Genomic DNA, 17,673 nt, shown 5'->3' with positions numbered 1-17,673 from the left:
CAAGACTTCTGCAATCTGGAGTTAATGCAAATTGTCACTATAAAAATTGAAGAGGCAAACTTTGGAAAAAAACAAAATCCTTTAGCCATGACTAATTTTTTTTTCTGCCTTATGGTTAGGATACAACTCCATCTTCAAAGTATGAGGGGATGACTCACTCAGCTTCTTCCAAAGGTAGACACCGGAACGCTTCTTGGGATAAATCACCAGCTGCTTTATTATGGAACAGCATAAACAATATAGCAAAGTCTATATGTCTAAGGTGTTCGCTCGCCCAAACCACCATGTGTCTTCAGCTCCACCTGGAGCCACGTCTGGAGTCTCTCGTCTCCAAACCACAACAAAGAGAAAAAATAACAGTGGCTGTACATTTAGCATCCCAGCCACACCCTTGAGGTGGAGATATGGTGAGTAGGCGTCCGCCCATCTCTTACCTACTCACCTACAAACCCGTCCCATAACATGGCTGATGCTGGAGAGAAACATATGGGTTTGTAGGTCGCGGAAGTAAGCAATCTTTGTGATACATATCTTCCCTCATATACAGTGCCAGTGACCCTGTCACAAAAGGTTCATTACTTCTAGAGGGGCTTTTTCCCATCTTTCCACAAACTCTGTGGCTTCACTACGACTTCTGGTCACACAATGGTCATAAACATAACACACCATCATCAACTCTGTAGTGCTGCCAAAATTATAACATTTCTGACTTTTACCCCCAAAGAAATATTGCAGGCTTGTAACACAGGGTCTCTTTAGAGTGCTGGCCTTATAGTATGCTTCCCTCTTTAACCCCTTAACAATATCCACAGTAGGTGCCGGCTGTCTTGTACAGCTAGTATTTGACTGTAACTGCTGCGATCAGGGCTTGCTCCAGTCGCAAAAGCTTACCCCCTAAGGTGCTACTGCCATTTGTGAAAGCAGCATTTAAGTGGTTGCATGGGTAGATGCAGACAGAAGAGGGACCCTGTGCAACAACAGTACTGTGGCTGGGCTTCAGAGGAGAAAATTAATTTTGCGAAACTGCAGTGTTGCAGTGGATTGTACAAGTGAAAAAGCTTTTGCAGGTTCAAGTCTAGGAGAACTGATAAAAAATGTGAAAAAAACTGTTAAAACTCTTTTTATAAAAAATCAGATGCATAAATGTTCAAATCATCCCCCTTTTCCTTAGTATTTTTTTTTTACTTTTTTTCAATACAGTATTGCTTTTTTTAATTATGGTAAACCTAAAAAAAAGAAAGTTTAGTATCGCTATGTACAAAACGTGAACACATGATATTTACCTCATCGTGAACGTCATAAAAATAACTTCTAACAAATATTGTTGTTGGTTTTTTTTCCCAATTCCACCCTGCATCCCATTTTCCATTAACATTATATGGTAAAGTGAAAAGCATTATTTACAATTATAACTCGTCACTCAAAAAAACACGTCCACATTCTGCCATGCAGACAGAAAAAAAAAGTTATGGTTTGCAGAAGGCAACACATTTTTTTTTTTTTAATGAAAAAAATTAAGTAGTTTGTTTTGAGTGCTATCTGTTGACCTGACGTAAATAGGGCCATCTGTTGCCAGATGGGGATCTTCAGATCTCAGTTTCATGGATCCTAAAGCCCACCATAGACATGAGATGGCTGTTGGCCAATCATTTGGCTTTCGGCTCTCTCATCCAGTTATCCCATACACAGGAGTGCTTGTTCGATTGAGTGTTTTTGTGTTCTCTATGAGAGAGCCAACTTGATGACGGCTTATGTCCAGGAGAACGATAGGATCGGTCAGTCTGAAATCGGACATGGTGGATCCTTAACTCCCCCGACAATCAATTGCACAATTTCAAAACCAGCCGACATTAGTCTAATGTGAATAGGGGACTTAAATGTACTATGTAGATATAGGACACTCACCGTCACCGAGGTGGAGGAGGATGGAGGAGGGGAGGAGTGCTGGGCATCTCCAGTTTGCTCTGGCACTCCAGGTAATGTGGGCATCCTGGATGGTGACTGGTGACTTGATAGATCCTGGACTGACCATACACAGACGGTCAGGAATTATCATCTGCCGTGAGCTTAAAAAGAAACACATCATTATGTTATATTGCATGTACTGGGAGATTATACACGCATTGTAATCACTACGTAACCTGACATCGTCAACGTTAGGCACTGTTCACATGTCCAGTTATCATCCGCTTGTAACGGGTCCAGTGGTGTCTCTGATCACCTCTAATGTTCTGGGCACAGCAAAAAATGGATCCATTGTTGGATGATTCATAGACTTCAATGTTAAAAAAAAATCTGTTTATTTCTGAGGGAGGTTTATTGTCCAGCCAAAAAAAGTTGTGCCGACAGTGTTATTTGTTTTGGCTAAAAAACGGGTAACAGTTGGAAAGGAGGAGAATAGAAAACATTTTATGACTTATGTTCCCATTCCAATGAATTTCTCCAAAACTGATCCAAAAGCAGAAATAACTACTGGCCATGTGAACACAGCCGTAATTGTCTGGGTGCTGTATTGTTCTATTTTATCTGAGCACCACTATGTAGTAATATCCATGTAAAATAAGGCTATAATATATATCGGAGCTTTTCCCCACATATACTGTAACGTGCCCATAGGCCCCCATTTATTAAGGACCACAATAGTGTCCTCTTTCAGCCTTTATCTGCCTGCATATCGCTTGTTTAATTGCAGAGGAAATTGCAGCAGATTGCGCTTTCCTACATAACGGCCACTGCAAAGCAACGTATAATGTGTGGTAATGGGTCCCTGTGGTGGATGGATGGCTAGGCAATGGTTTTGACAGCGGCCACCGTCCGGTGCATACCTCCTGAGTGTATGTGCCTGACATTGTTATCTGAACTGTATAGTCCTATCTAGTCACTTTGTGTATTGCTATCAGTGCTTCTTCTTTTCTGGTTTATCTAAGCACTTGTGGCATGACCTAAACACCCCATGTGCTATTTATCTGGACCCTATGTCCCTGATTTATATGGGTACTATAGTGTTATCTAAGCGATATATATTTTATGTATCAGTACACTGTATTGCACTACTTGCCTAGGTATTGTGTGTACTATACAAGTGCTATCTATACTATTAATTAAGGCACAGTGTGGCATTATCTAAGCACCTCAAATACTGTTGGAGTACAAATAATGTAGTAGATGTTACTTGCAGTCCTATGTAACATTACACATAACAGTGATATTAATGCGGAAGGCGTTACCCACAGTTCTATGTAACAGCTGTGGCAATGCTACTCAATTGGGAGCGATCTGAGGTATCACAGGAACCGTTTCTACTTAAAGTCCGGTTGGTTTACTTCAGTTCTCATATACCACATTGCAGGAAAACTTTAAATAAAGCCTTTGTCCGGCATAAAGTAAAACATAAATTAAACAGTTCATACAATAGCGCAGGTTTGCCCGCTTGGCTTAGATTCCAGATTCTTAGTCCTTTTGCAAAGCCACACAATCCAGGAGGTCTGCACACCTCCATACACAGCACCCTGTGTCAGATAAACAGGTCCCATTTTACAGTGTGTACCACTCCCAGTGGTGGAGATATGGTGAGAAACCTAACTCTTCTGCTGCTCACAATTAGAACTGGACCTAAAATGGCTGATAAACCCCTCTCTTAGTACTATGTGTACTTGAGCATTACTTCGGGTTTATATCACAGAGGACATGCACCTCTGTGATACCTATCTCCCATCTACTATGTGTCCAGCAGCCACCTTACACAACACAAATAACATTGATAACCCTGAGTACATGTAACGTAGTAAATGTTACCTGCAGTCCCATGAAACACTGATAACTCTTCAAGTACAGATAATATATTATATGTAACATATTTAATTATTATACAAAATAACTTAAATCGGACCTGCCTGACAAAGTGAAGTAGACCAAAAACTCCTCAAAAGCTAGACATCATGCCACATTCCAAAGAGATTCTGGAACAAATGAGAAACAAAGTAATTGAGATCTATCAGTCTGGAAAAGGTTCTAAAGCCATTTTTAAAGCTTTGGGACTCCAGCGAAACACAGTGAGAGACATTATGCATAAATGGTGAAAACATTTATGCATAATGGCTCTCACTGTTTTTCGCTGGAGTCCCAAAGCTTTCCATGAGTGGCTGGCTGACCAAAAATATCCCAAGGGCGCAGCGACGACTCATCCAAGAGGTCACACAAGACCCCACAATAACATCCAAAGAACTGCAGGCCTCACTTGTTTCAGTTAAGGTCACTGCTCATGACTCCACCATAAGGCCGGAGTCACACTAGCGTATAATACGGACAAGTGCTATGCGAGAAAACATTGCATATCACTCGGACCAATGTTATTTTATGGGGAAGCTCCCATCACCGTTTTTTTCTTCGGGCATATTCTACGTGCGAGTGAAATTGCAGCATGCTGCGATTTTACGCATATATCGGCCGAGTCTCGCCAATGCAAGTCTATGGGTACGATAAAAAAAATCAGACACCACAAGGACCATCAGTGTAGCTTGCGAGAAATACGCACACATTTTCCTCATTTCAGCCCATTGAGCCATTAATGGGTTGAACTAGATGGACTTAAAGTCTTCCTTCAACCTTAATAACTATGTTACTATGTTATTAAATTCATTGGGGAAAAGCAGTGAGAAAACATATTGATGATCCTAAGGACTTTTGGGAGAATACTCTGTGGATTGACAAGACAAAAGTTGAAATTTTTGGAAGGTGTATGAAACATCATACCAAAAGTAAAACATGGTGGTGGTAGTGTGATGGGGTTGTTTTACTGCTTCAGGACCTGGAAGACTTGCTGTGGTGAATGGAACCGTGAATTCTGCTGTCTACCAAAAAATCCTGAAAGAGAATGTCCGGACATCTGTTTGTGACCTCAAACTGAAGAGCACTTGGGTTATGCAGCATGACAATGATCCAAAACACACCAGCAAGTCCACCTCTGACTGGCTTAAGAAAAACAAAATGAAGACTTTGGAGTTGCCTAGTCAAAGTCCTGACCTTAATCCGATTGAGATGCTGTGGCATGGTGGCATGGCATTAGAAAGGCGGTTCATGCTCGGAAACCCTCCAATGTGACTGAATTACAATTCTGCAAAGATGAATGGCCAAAATTTCTCCCGAGCGTTGAAAAAGATTCATTGCCAATTATTGCAAATGCTTGATTTTAGTTGTTCCTGCTAAGGGCGGCCCAACCAGTCATTAGGTTTAGGGGCCAATCACTTTTTCACACAGGGCCCTGTAGGTTTGGATTTCTTTTTCCCTTAATAATAAAGACCTTCATTTATAAACTGCTTTCTGTGATTACTTGTTTTATCTTTGTCTAATATTTACATTTGTTTGGTGATCTGAAACATTTAAGTATGACAAGCATGCAAAAGAATAGGAGATCAGGAAGGGGGCAAACACTTTTTCACACACCTGTATGTCACCTGCAGTCCTATGTAACACCAAGAAAAAACTATGATAACTCCAAATACAAACGATATAGTAGATGTTACCTGTAATCCTATGTAACACCACAAAAAACAGTAATAACTTCCTGAGTACAGATAATGCATTATATGTGACCTGCAGTCCTATGTAACACTACAGGTAACGCAGTGAGTCTTTTATTAAATAAAATACTTTCACATGACACTAACTATGATACACTACAAATAGAACACAACAAAACAAAACATAAGAACAAAGCTCCAATCAGACGGCCACAAAAGACAAAAAAGAAACCTACTAATCAGGGACAAGAAAGAAAATTCCAATTAAATAAAGAAAGCAAAAAGAAAAGACAACAAACAAAATACTCATAACTTACATTAATACCCCTGTAAAAATTATAAATAGTAATAAAATCATACAAGACCCCCGGCCCAGCTTCATTCATACTACTATATACAACCCCAACTACATTCACACCGTCCTATATACAATATAAACAATATATACACTATAAACACATTATATACAGATTTATACAACGCCGCAAACACAGCAAAACCCTACTGGTCCCACTGCCTTACCTTACAGCCACCCGCTTGCACCGCCACATACACCCTACAACAAACCTAAATACAATACACTATACAAAATTATTATTATTAAAAAATTTTTTTTTTTTTTTTTTATTATTTTTTTTTTTATTTATTTTTATTTTTTTTTTTTTATATATATATATACACACACACCTACACTAACTATCCGCCACCCCTGATCCAGCTCTGGCCACAAAGTTCAGGAATTATCCGAGCTAGGATCAGGCCCCAAAGTTTTTCCCCAGGCGGGGCCTGGGCCAGGCCAGATCAGTCTCATATCACCGCTGTTGAAACCCCCCAATCCCCCACCCAACCTAACTAAGACCCTCTATTATACACACTATATACAATATATACAATACACTATATACAATATATACATAAACCAACTTCACAACCTACATACTCACCACCCAAGGCTCAAGTTCGATGCCTGCAAACCTTCTATTCAGGGAACAGAGATACAAAACAAAAATCTAGGGTGTAAAGATATCAGCCCACCACCAGGATATAGGAGCGCTAACGGACTAAGGCACCCCGAAGGAGAAACCCCTCCAGAGATGGGCCGCCCTCCGGGCACCCAGTCTTTCGCACTCCAGAGAACGCACCTTCACCAGGGCACCTAGGATGCTGCTACAAACTTCATCTACACGGAGGATTTTATGCTGCGTCGAAACTAAAACTCGTGCGTTCCACGTGAAGTACCTGACCACTGCGCTGACTAAGAATAAAGTGGCTCGGTCCCTTCTCCCGAGGTCTCTGAACGCTCCATAGGCCCACTCGGCATAGGACAGAGTGGCCAGCCGCGGCCAACCAATGGAAGCGCCCAGCCTGTTGTACACCTCTGTATTAAAAGGACAATGAAGCAGGAAGTGCTCCATGCTTTCCAGCATGGTAGCGCAAGCCTCACGGGGACAATTCCTGTCCACGGAGCTCCTGTGCTTCAAATTGTCCTTCACATACAACTTACCTTGGAAGCAGCGCCAAGTCAAGTCCCAATACTTCTTGGGGATCCTGCTAGAATTTAGCAAACTTAACCCAACCTCTAGATCCCGACTTGGGCAGTCCTTGAGGACCAATGGTTTCTGAAAATGCGAAAGCAAGACCCGCATGTCGAGGAGTTTCCTCGGGAGGGACCTCACTTCCCACATTCCCAGACCCCACCGGCGCATCATTTTCAGAACCGGGGTAACATAAGCCGGGAGATGCCCGTGCGGTGTGCGGAGATCCTTCAATCTTCCCCCTGTCTCCCATTCCTGGAAGAAAGGCTGAAACCATCCCTTGCAGGAGAATACCCACGGAGGAGCCCTCTCTTTCCAGAGGTTTGCCACGTTAACTTTCAAAAAGGTGTTCACTAGGAACACCACGGGGTTTACCATATTCAACCCCCCTAGTCTCCTCGTGCGGTAAGTGACCTCTCGTTTGACTAGATTCAGTCTATTCCCCCATAACATCTGGAAGAACAGACTGTAGACCCGTGTCCAGAGAGGCTCTGGTAAGACACAGACGCTGCCCAGGTAGATTAGCAAGGGGAGCAGGAAAGCTTTGCACAGGTCAACCCTTTCCCTCAGGGTCAAAGACCAACCCTTCCATTGGTCCACTCTTTGGGCGACACCTTTGATTCTGCCTTCCCAGTTTTTCGTGGGGTAATCACCCTGGCCAAATTCGATGCCTAGGACTTTGGCATGTTCTTGGGGTTCGGGGAGGGTGTCCGGAAGATCAAACGCGGGATCCCCGCCTCCCAGCCAGAGACTCTCACACTTGTCCTGGTTGACCTTGGACCCGGATGCCTCCGAGTAGCTCTCCACTTCTGACATCACCACCATCGCCTCCTCTTGCGAAGAAACAAAGACCGTGACGTCATCCGCGTAGGCCACTACCCTCAGGATAGCCTCCGGCGCCACCCCGCCCATCCCCACCCCCGCCAACGGCCCACAATCGACCCTTCTGAGGAAGGGATCGATCGCAAACGCGTAAAGCAAAGGGCTAAGAGGGCAGCCCTGGCGGACACCGGACTCTACCCCGAAAGGTTGTCCAATCCACCCGTTTACCAGAGGGAAAGTCTCAGCCCCTGCGTACAAGGTCTTAAGCCAGTCCACAAACCCTCCAGGCAGACCATACCTCAAAAGAGTGGACCAGAGGTACTCGTGGTCAACCCGATCAAAGGCTTTTGCCTGATCCAGGGTCAGCAAGAACCCCTTCCAAAGGCCCGCCCTGCCTTGCTCCACGGCCTCTCGGACACCCAGAACAGCACTGAAAGTGCTACGGCCAGGAACGCAACAGTGCTGGGCCTCCGAAAGGAGCCGCGGCGCAAATTTCACCAGCCTGTTGAAGAGTATCTTAGCCAAAACCTTCCTGTCCACATTGAGAAGTGATATGGGACGCCAATTCTCAATGCGTGATGGATCCTTACCCTTTGACAAAATGATCAGAGCCGACCTCCTTAATGATCTCGGCAGAGTGCCCGAGGAGAGACACTCATTAAACACCTGAGTCAAGAGGGGGACCAAGGAGTCCCTAAAGGTCTTAAAGAACTCGGATGTTAAGCCATCCGGACCTGGCGATTTTTTGGGCCGGAGCCCATCGATCGCCAGTCTCACTTCCTCTTCTTTGATCGCTTCTGCCAAACCGCCCAGCGAGAGGTCAGCCCCTGGCTCAGGAACAGCTTCAGCCAGGAAAGCCGACATCCTGTCACGATCCAGTTCCTTCCTTCCCAAGAGGTGCGAGTAGTATGAACTGACGACCTCCAAGATCCCTGATCTGGACCTTCTCAGGGATCCCGTACTGTCCATCAGCCCCGTCACTATCTTACTATTCACTGACATCTTGCAGCTTCTGTAGGGGTCGGGCGAGTAGTACTTCCCGTAGTCCCTCTCAAAAACCAAAGATGCGTGCCTATCGTACTGACACCTCTTTAGCAAGGATTTCACACTGGAGATCGCCTCGCGGCTACCCCCAGTCGAGACAAGTTGCTCGAGTTTCCTCCTCAGGCTCTGATACAGGCGATCCCTGTTCAGGCTTCTGAGGTTCGAGAGTTGCCGGAAGAATCTCGCCACCCGATGTTTGAACATCTCCCACCACTCCGACTTAGTGTTACTTAGGCCCAGCAGCGGTACCTGGCTCTGAAGAAATTCCTCAAAGGACCGTCTTACAGCTTCTTCCTCAAGGAGTGACGAATTCAGCTTCCAATAACCTCTTCCCATCCGAGGAGTCTCTGTAACGCTCAGAGAAAACATAATCAAACAGTGATCGGAGAATTCCACCTCCACAACCGACAACGGCGAGGAAACGGCCTCCTCCTTCAAATAAAACCTGTCTATCCTAGACCTGCACTGACTACCTCTAAAATAGGTGAACCCCGCGTGGCCTGTGTTGTGCCGGATGTGGACATCCACCAGGCGTGCCTCACTTACTATCCTATTTAGCGCGACGCAATCGTAAGCCAGCCGGTCTACGGAACCTCCTCTATCACAGGGTCTCGTGACATTGTTGAAATCCCCTCCAAAGACCACCTGCCGACTCGAAAATAAGTAAGGTTTGATCTTCATGAAGAGACACTTGCGGTCCCACTTGGACTGGGGACTGTAGATGTTAATGAGCCGAAGCTCCTGTCCCCCCATGGAGACATCTAGGATCAAGCATCTCCCCATTTCTAACTCGATCAATCGTCTGCATTCAACCGCTGCGGTCTTAAAAAGGACCGCCACCCCGCTATACGGCTCGGCCGCGAGAGACCAGTAGGAGGGCCCGTGCCTCCACTCCCGCCTTGCTTTATGCATGGTTGATAGGTTGGTCAACCTGGTCTCCTGCAAAAACAAAATGTCGGCGTCAAGTTGGCCGAGAAAATGAAAGGCCGTGTACCTTGCCGCTTCTGACTTTATGCTGGCAACATTAATGGTTGCCAGCGTCAACGGGGTGGGTGCCGCCATCATGATTGATTGAATTAGATAGCCTTTTTCTTCCCACCCCCAACAGTTTCACCCTCTTCCTCTGACAATGATGAGTTTTTAGTGCGCTTAAGACAAACTGACTCATCCATTCTCTCCTTACATACACTCTGGCCCTTGTCTGGTGGTCCCGAGGTAGTCCCCCCCCCAGAAGGCTTTGTATTTGCCCCCTGAGAAGAAGACCCAGCGACCTCCTGAGCCCCAACAACCCTGTCCGCAACCTCCGGCCCCGGGTCCCCATCGCCCCCCTCTGGAGGGGAGTCCTGGAGGGCCCGGAACCGGTTAGAGAGATCCACCAGAGGGGGGGCGGCTGGACCTTCCAATGGCACCTGGATCAGGGCTACGGAGTCAGAGGGGTCGCACTCCGAGGAGGAGGCTCGAGGCCCGGACCCCCTCTTATCCTTAGTTGTTTTCCTGTTACCCTTTTTCTTTTGCTGTGACCACTCGCCCTCTCTCTCATCCAGACTGTCACCGGATGAAGGTTCCTGGGCAGACATGGCGTCCTTTTGCTCCTCTCTTTCAAGTCTCTTGACTTCCTCGCTCAATTCGCTGTCTTTAGGATCCTCAGCTGCAAGTGAAGCACCCGGGTCAGAGTTTAGGGTCATTACTCCCTGCCCCCTTTTCCCATGGCGCTGCTCCTGCCGCCTGATATTGGATGGCGGCAGCCTGCTCCTCACCGGTTCCCTGCCTCCTCCGCCTCTGCTGGTCCCTTCACCGGCGAGATTAGTCCCGGCTTTCGCCTGTCCCGCACTCGCCGCTTTCAGGACCGCATTGGCAAAGGAACGCGGACAGCGACTGAACGGGTGACCGAGGTCACCACACAGGTTACACCTAATCCTGCCACAGGTAGCAGCAAGATGGCCGAGGTCCCCACACAGTGCGCATTTCTGGGTGGTACACTGCGCACTGAAGTGTGTGGGGCTGCCGCACCTGTGACAGACCTTAGGCTGCCCCCGGTAGAAAATCAAGATCCTGTCCCTCCCCAAAAATGTTGAGGAAGGGATATGGGTAACGGTGTTTCCTGAAACCTTCAATTTCACCATAAAGGTCCAGGCTCCTGACCAGATACCATGCTCATCGAGGGTCTTCTCGGGAATACCGACGATGTCGCCGTATCGTCCAACCCAGGTGGAGATGTCGACACAGGAAAGTGACTCGTTACTGGTCAAAACGGTCACCTTCCTGACTGAGTTCTGGCGGGATATTGCCACAGCGAGGAAACCCTGCCATTCGGGGCGACCCCGAGCCAGCTCATGGCGAGACCAGAAAAGCTCAAGGCCCTCCGGTCTCACGAAGCTGACATCGAAGTAGGAGGTCCCATAGGGATGGATCAAGGCAAAGATGTCATATGCCACGAAGCCCATCCCCAGCAGGAGCTCAGCAACCTTTGACCGATCAGGACAGGCATCCTTGCTTACCCACTGGAGACGGGCCACGTTCCTACGGTTGCTCCTCTGCCCTGGTGTCGGCAGAGACCAGACAGTCTCTGCCCCTCTATCTCGGAAGGCGGAAAGACCGTGTCTCTCTATCCAGAAAGACAGATCAACTTCCCTCCCCTCTACATTGATGGAACTCTCCCCTCTCCTCAGGGCGTCCAGGAAGCGCTGTTGCAAGTCACCATCCTCAGGGTCACCAGACAAGGGCGCACTACTACCCCCAGCAGTGACAGCCGCTGAATAGCTTGGGGCTGAAGCCCCCGCCACCGCTGGGGGGGCAGCGGGACCACTACCTGCTTCCCCTCCACCAACACCAGTAATGCTCTCCTCATTCACTCCTCCACTACTCCCATCATTTGCAACATCACTACTCCCACCATTCACTCCACTACTACTCCCATCATTTGCAACATCACTACTCCCATCATTTACTCCACCACTGCTCCCATCATTCATTCCACCACTATTCCCACCATTCACTCCACCACTACTCCCATCATTCACTCCACTACTACTCCCATCATTTCCTGCACAGCTCCTTTCATTCCCCTTACCACTGCCACCACTTCCCGTCATTTTATTACCTGTATTGTCACCACCATTTGTCCCAGTGTTCTCTGCACCTGCCACAGTCACATCCATTCCTTCCTCACTTGTGTCTGCTAGCTTCTCTGCACTCACACCTGCCGGACCGGGGGAGGGGTGCAGCACCACACTCGATTTCCCTTGATTGGTGCTGACTCTCTGTTGTGTCCTTGGAGCGCCTTGCCCCCCCACTGCAGCAGTTTGCACTTTATTATTTTGGGCCCGCTGCTCGTTGGGGGGCGCCGCCTGCCCCGCACCCACAGACTTCGCGGTCCTGGTGTCATGCTGGGGCGCTGGAGCACTCTGTCCCCCTGTCACAGCAGGGCGCCTCTTGTTCCCTGCAGATGATTTATCCTTTTTCTGTCCTTTTTGGACACGCTGCTCTCCTGTCACAGCTGCGTGCCTGTTCTCCTTTAAGGCGCACTGCGCCCCTGTCACAACAGTGCGCCCTCCTTTCGCCGCACCATGTTCCTCAGACCTGCCCCCCACAGCCCCGGCGTCAGCCGGCACAGCCGTTGGGAGCAGGGATGGAGTCTGCCCACACCGTCCCCCTTTCGCAACGGCGTGGACACCCACCTCACCCCCCTCAGCCCCGGTGATAACCGGCTTAGCCGCAGAGGGCAGGGAGGGAAACTCCTCGGGGTCCCCTATGTCCGGCGCCGTGAGTACCTCCACAGCCTCGCCCCCTGCACTGTTCCCCGCACAGACGGCAGCACCGCCGGACGTCCTCCTCCTCTCCCCACCTTGCCTATGCCCCAGACCCACTGCAGAGCCCGTGCGTTTAGGTTTGGTGGGGTTTACACAGGAGGTGGTAGGTGTAACATCATCCATCGGTACATATTTGTAACTCACCACCTCCCGTGCGGTCTCCGTCGTCTTCTTCTTCCTCTTCTTGGTTTCCTCTGCTGGCTCGTCCTCACCGAAGGAGAAGCGGTCCAGGTTCACTGGAGACTCCAGCTGTCTGATCTCCTGTAGCAGACCGCCCTCCTCCTCTTCCTCCGCTGACACTCCAGCCTGTGCTGTCGGAGTCCTCTGCCGTGCCGGGAGGCCGCTTCCCTGTTGTCGGCTCTGCGGCTCACTCTCCCGGCTGGTTCCAGCTTGTAGGACTCCAGTCACAACCACATCGTCCTCCTCCTCCTCGTCGCTTAGGACGCCGGCTGGCGGTTCTCCTGAGGTATTTAACCCCTTCATTTCTGAGAACCGCCGCTGGTTCTTAAACCTCTCCAGGAAGGGACCTGCGCTTTTCTCAATCCCCTCCCGGAGGAGCACTAACCGGGCCACCTCATCTCTGAGGGCTCTTAACCTCTGGGAGGTCACAGGTTTCTCCTTGCTAGAGGCTCGGGTATTCAGGATCCGAGCCTCCCGCAGCTCCTCCTTCAGCCCGGTCAGTGCTTTGCCGGCGTCCTCATACTCACGTAGCATGGCGACCACTCGGGAGGAGAAGGTACTCGTGGACTCGCCGGAGCTCCTCTCCCCCCAGGATGTTCCTGGGCTCTCCTTCCTGGGGCCTGGGGTGCCCCTGTCTCCCTCTCTGGGCGGACGATGAGCCGTCTCAGGGTTGGAGTAGGTGGGTATGGTTCTTCTCACCCGTCCTGACCTCCTCAGTCCCTCTTGGGCCAGTTGCTGTTGCTGCTGCTCTCTGTCCCCCGCCGGCACAGACCGGGGAACAGAAGCCTGGGAAGCCATGTCGGCCTCCCAGGAAGCCTGCCTCTCCCTGGGGAGAAGAGAGGCAGACTCTGGGCCTCCTGCTGGAAGTCCTGGAGCTCACAATACAGGTGCTGCTCCCAGCAGGGTGTGACTGATTGTGCGCACCTGTCCTCCACACTCAGTCCTGTGTAACACCACAAAAAACAGTAATAACTTCCTGAGTACAGATAATGCATTATATGTGACCTGCAGTCCTATGTAACACTACAGGTAACGCAGTGATAACTCTCTGAGTACAAATAATGTATTACATGCCACCCGCAGTCCTATGTAACACCAAAGATAACACAGTGATATCACTGAGTACAGATATCATATTACATGCCACCCGCAGTCCTATGTAACCCCAGAACTAACAGTGATATCTCTGAGTACAGATAATGTATTATATGTCACCTGCAGTCCTATGTAACACTACAGATAATGCAGTGATAACTCTCTGAGTACAAATAATGTATTATATTTCAACTGCGGTCCTGTGTAACACCACAGATAACACAGTGATATCTCTGAGTACAGATAATATATTATATGTCACCTGCAGTCCTATGTAACACCACAAATAATGCAGTGATAACTCTCCGAGTACAGATAATGATCATATGTCACTTACAGTCCTATGTAACACTACAGATAATGCAGTGATAACTCTGAGTACAAATAATGAATTATATGTCAACTGCAGTCCTATGTAACCCAACAGATAACAGTGACAACTCTGAGTACAGATAACGTATGTCACCTGCAGTCCTATGTAACACCACAGATAACACAGTAATAACTCTCCGAGTACAGATAATGTATATGTCACCTGCAGTCCTATGTAACACCACAGATAACACAGTAATAACTCTCCGAGTACAGATAATGTATTACATGTCACTTGCAGTCCTATGTAACCCATCAGATAATGTAGTGATAACTCTGAGTACAGATAATGTATATGTCACCTGCAGTCCTATGTAACACCACAGATAACACAGTGATAACTCTGAGTACAGATAATGTATATGTCACCTGCAGTCCTATGTAACACCACAGATAACACAGTAATAACTCTCCGAGTACAGATAATGTATTACATGTCACTTGCAGTCCTATGTAACCCATCAGATAATGTAGTGATAACTCTGAGTACAGATAATGTATATGTCACCTGCAGTCCTATGTAACACCACAGATAACACAGTGATAACTCTGAGTACAGATAATGTATATGTCACCTGCAGTCCTATGTAACACCACAGATAACACAGTAATAACTCTCCGAGTACAGATAATGTATTACATGTCACTTGCAGTCCTATGTAACCCATCAGATAACGTAGTGATAACTCTGATTGCATGAATTGTGTCACATCTGCACACAGAACCAGAGCTGGACAGGACCTCAGTATACTGATTTTCCGCCAAGCTCTCCCCTGCCTTATATAGCAGGTTTTATGAATTAGAGGAGTTTTTCTTGCTGGAATAACACTGGGTCTATTTCCGTCCTCATCATTCATCATATCAGTGCAGGAGCCTGGGCTAATAGCAGTTGTGTCCATTCATCCCCGCCCCAGTCACAGCCAGCTACACCATCTTTTCCCACGGTGCTTGCTGTATGGACTGTGCCTAATTTAGAAGGATTAAGATGGTGGCCCCCAGGGGCCGAACCTTCAGCCAGATGCCTAGAACAGGATAAAATTGATTTTTTTTTGCATGTGCTGTAGTACCAGGGTTAAAGGGGTAGCCTCCAGGATACATTGTAACAGTCTCTTCCATAAATGGAGACAACACTGGACAGTTTTACTTCACTTTTGTTATCACAATGAAAAAGAAAAGATAAAAAAATCCTATAACCGATCCATTAATCCCAGGCAATCAGGAGGGTTATTACTGCATGGCTCCAGTCTTAAGTCTTAATCATTGTATAATAAAAGTTCTGCAACTTTCTAATAAACTTTTATGTCCATTTTCAAGATCTCTGTTTGGTGTCAGTGAATGAGAACTATTTTTTCTTGCTTTCTTGGCTGATATCCTGTTGAGTACCAAGTCCTGAGAGCAATCATCCAGGAATTCAGGACAGATGACTAACACTGACACATTGCAACAAACCCACAAATGCCAACTGTCCTGAATTTGCTGGGAGCATCCAGGTTTTTCCTTTTCAAACCATTCCAAAAAATTTGTGGCTTCCTGTGACGAATAAAGGGTGGGCGTTTCACCAACTGTGTCCCCAGATGGGCATTTTTGGTTGGTATTAAGGGGGTCCCGTTCAGGACTTGGGACAAGACTAAAGTGTCCCTGTCACGATTCACACCGTGACTGTCAAGATCCCTCAGCCGCTGCCCACAATATGTCACGGATTGGGGTGACTTTAAACCAACAGACGGCTATCACATGTGCAGGGGGCTTATCCCAGGTATCCCTCCACTGCCACAATGTGATGGAAAAACACACACGAGGCTATTGACCTCTTAGTTTACAGCAGGGGCTTATTCTAGGTATCCCACTGCTCTTCAATATACCATGAACTGCAGGGATTTGTGTCTATCCCGCTTACAGTTCCACTTAACACTTGCAGCTCTCTGGCGCCCCCCTTACTCTCAGGTCAGATTAGGTACTGCACCTGGGGTAATTAGTCGCCAGAAACGCTGCCTGCTATGTACTGGCTATTGGGAACACTGCAGCGATGCGATAACTACTCCCACTCAGGCAGGAACAATAATTATCAAGCCGCAGTCGCTACAGGGACCCCCAAAAGCCGGCACACGGTCGCTGCCACCAGCTCCAATTGAAGGGGTCTGGAGCAAACCCCCAAAAACAGTAGCGTAATTCCCTTCAGAGACAGGGTACGGTTTAGGGCAGGAAGAACGAACTAGTGTTAAATAATATACCCCATAAATGATTTTTAGGCAGTGTTTATAAAAATATTTTACAAAGATGTTACAAATGAGACAATTGCAAATATGTACAAGGTAATTATGAAAATAAAAGGATTAAAGGAAGAAAAAGATAACTCACATGTTCTCAGATCATTGCATTGCAGGCAACCACACGTCCCAGCTCATTGGGCGTGCTCAGGTCTGTCCAGGAAAAACTCCAAATCTGCCTCCTGAAAGTCTCCCAGCAACTTAAAACCTGCAGGCTGTGACCTCACAGAAAGGGCTGGCTCTTCCAACCCCTCCTACCTCTTCAGTATCACTCACTGGGCATTAAATATATCTGATGCCCGTAACTTCGCCACAGAACATAAAATAATCGCACCATACCCATCACTCATCTCGCAGTACCGTGGGCACTCCGACGAGACCAAACAAGTCCTATTTGTCACGCACACTGACTGAGAAATCCCTACTTCTTCACCAGATGGAGCTACATGCCTGTGATTATAGTGATGCGTAGATCCTCCGAGTGTGATTATGACGATATATTTTGGTGTTCGTAACTTAAACGGTTTGCATAATATCTTTCAAAAACAGAACAAAGGATTTTCATGATTCTAGAAGTTTCTCTAACAGTTCCTGCTAACACAAATTTCTCTTGCAGCTATGCTAGTCGTAAATACCTTTCGTCAATAAAACTCCCCCACAAGGCAAGCTCTTCTACACAGACAGATAGAAACACAGGGAAGGAAAGAGAACCAGAGAGAGGGGGGGGGGGTTTTAGCCCCCGCATGCTAGCAAGAAAACTAACTTATGATATTTCATACCATATCGTGACACCTCCCCCTTTTGGCGTGCGCTATGGCGGCAGGACCTCTCGGTATGCCTCCATGCGCACCTCCGTGGGTTCACCCTGGCGGGAGAGTCCATCTGCATTACCATGCTCTTTGCCCGCTTTGTGTTTAACGGTGAAGTCAAATTGCTGAAGGGCAAGGCTCCAGCGTAGCAACCTGCCATTGGTTCCACACATGGTGCTTAGCCAGCGCAGAGGGTTGTGGTCGGTCACCACGGTGAAGGT

General features: G+C 47.5%; 1 protein-coding gene across 1 annotated transcript in view; it reads right to left on the bottom strand.

The window, feature by feature from the left end:
* Positions 1-17,673, bottom strand: part of IRAG1 (inositol 1,4,5-triphosphate receptor associated 1) — a 248,099-nt gene that overhangs the window by 91,612 nt on the left and 138,814 nt on the right. Inside the window, exon 2 of the mRNA XM_077287276.1 lies at positions 1,906-2,066. Within this exon, the coding sequence (XP_077143391.1) occupies positions 1,906-1,989 (84 nt within the window). The 5' untranslated portion in view covers positions 1,990-2,066. The remainder of the gene's footprint in view (positions 1-1,905; positions 2,067-17,673) is intronic.

The sequence above is a fragment of the Ranitomeya variabilis genome, chromosome 2 (assembly GCF_051348905.1).
Source record: "Ranitomeya variabilis isolate aRanVar5 chromosome 2, aRanVar5.hap1, whole genome shotgun sequence".
Classification (NCBI taxonomy): Eukaryota; Metazoa; Chordata; class Amphibia; order Anura; family Dendrobatidae; genus Ranitomeya; species Ranitomeya variabilis.
The sequence above is the reverse complement of the archived record's forward strand: the minus strand, read 5'-3'. Positions and strand labels throughout refer to the sequence as shown.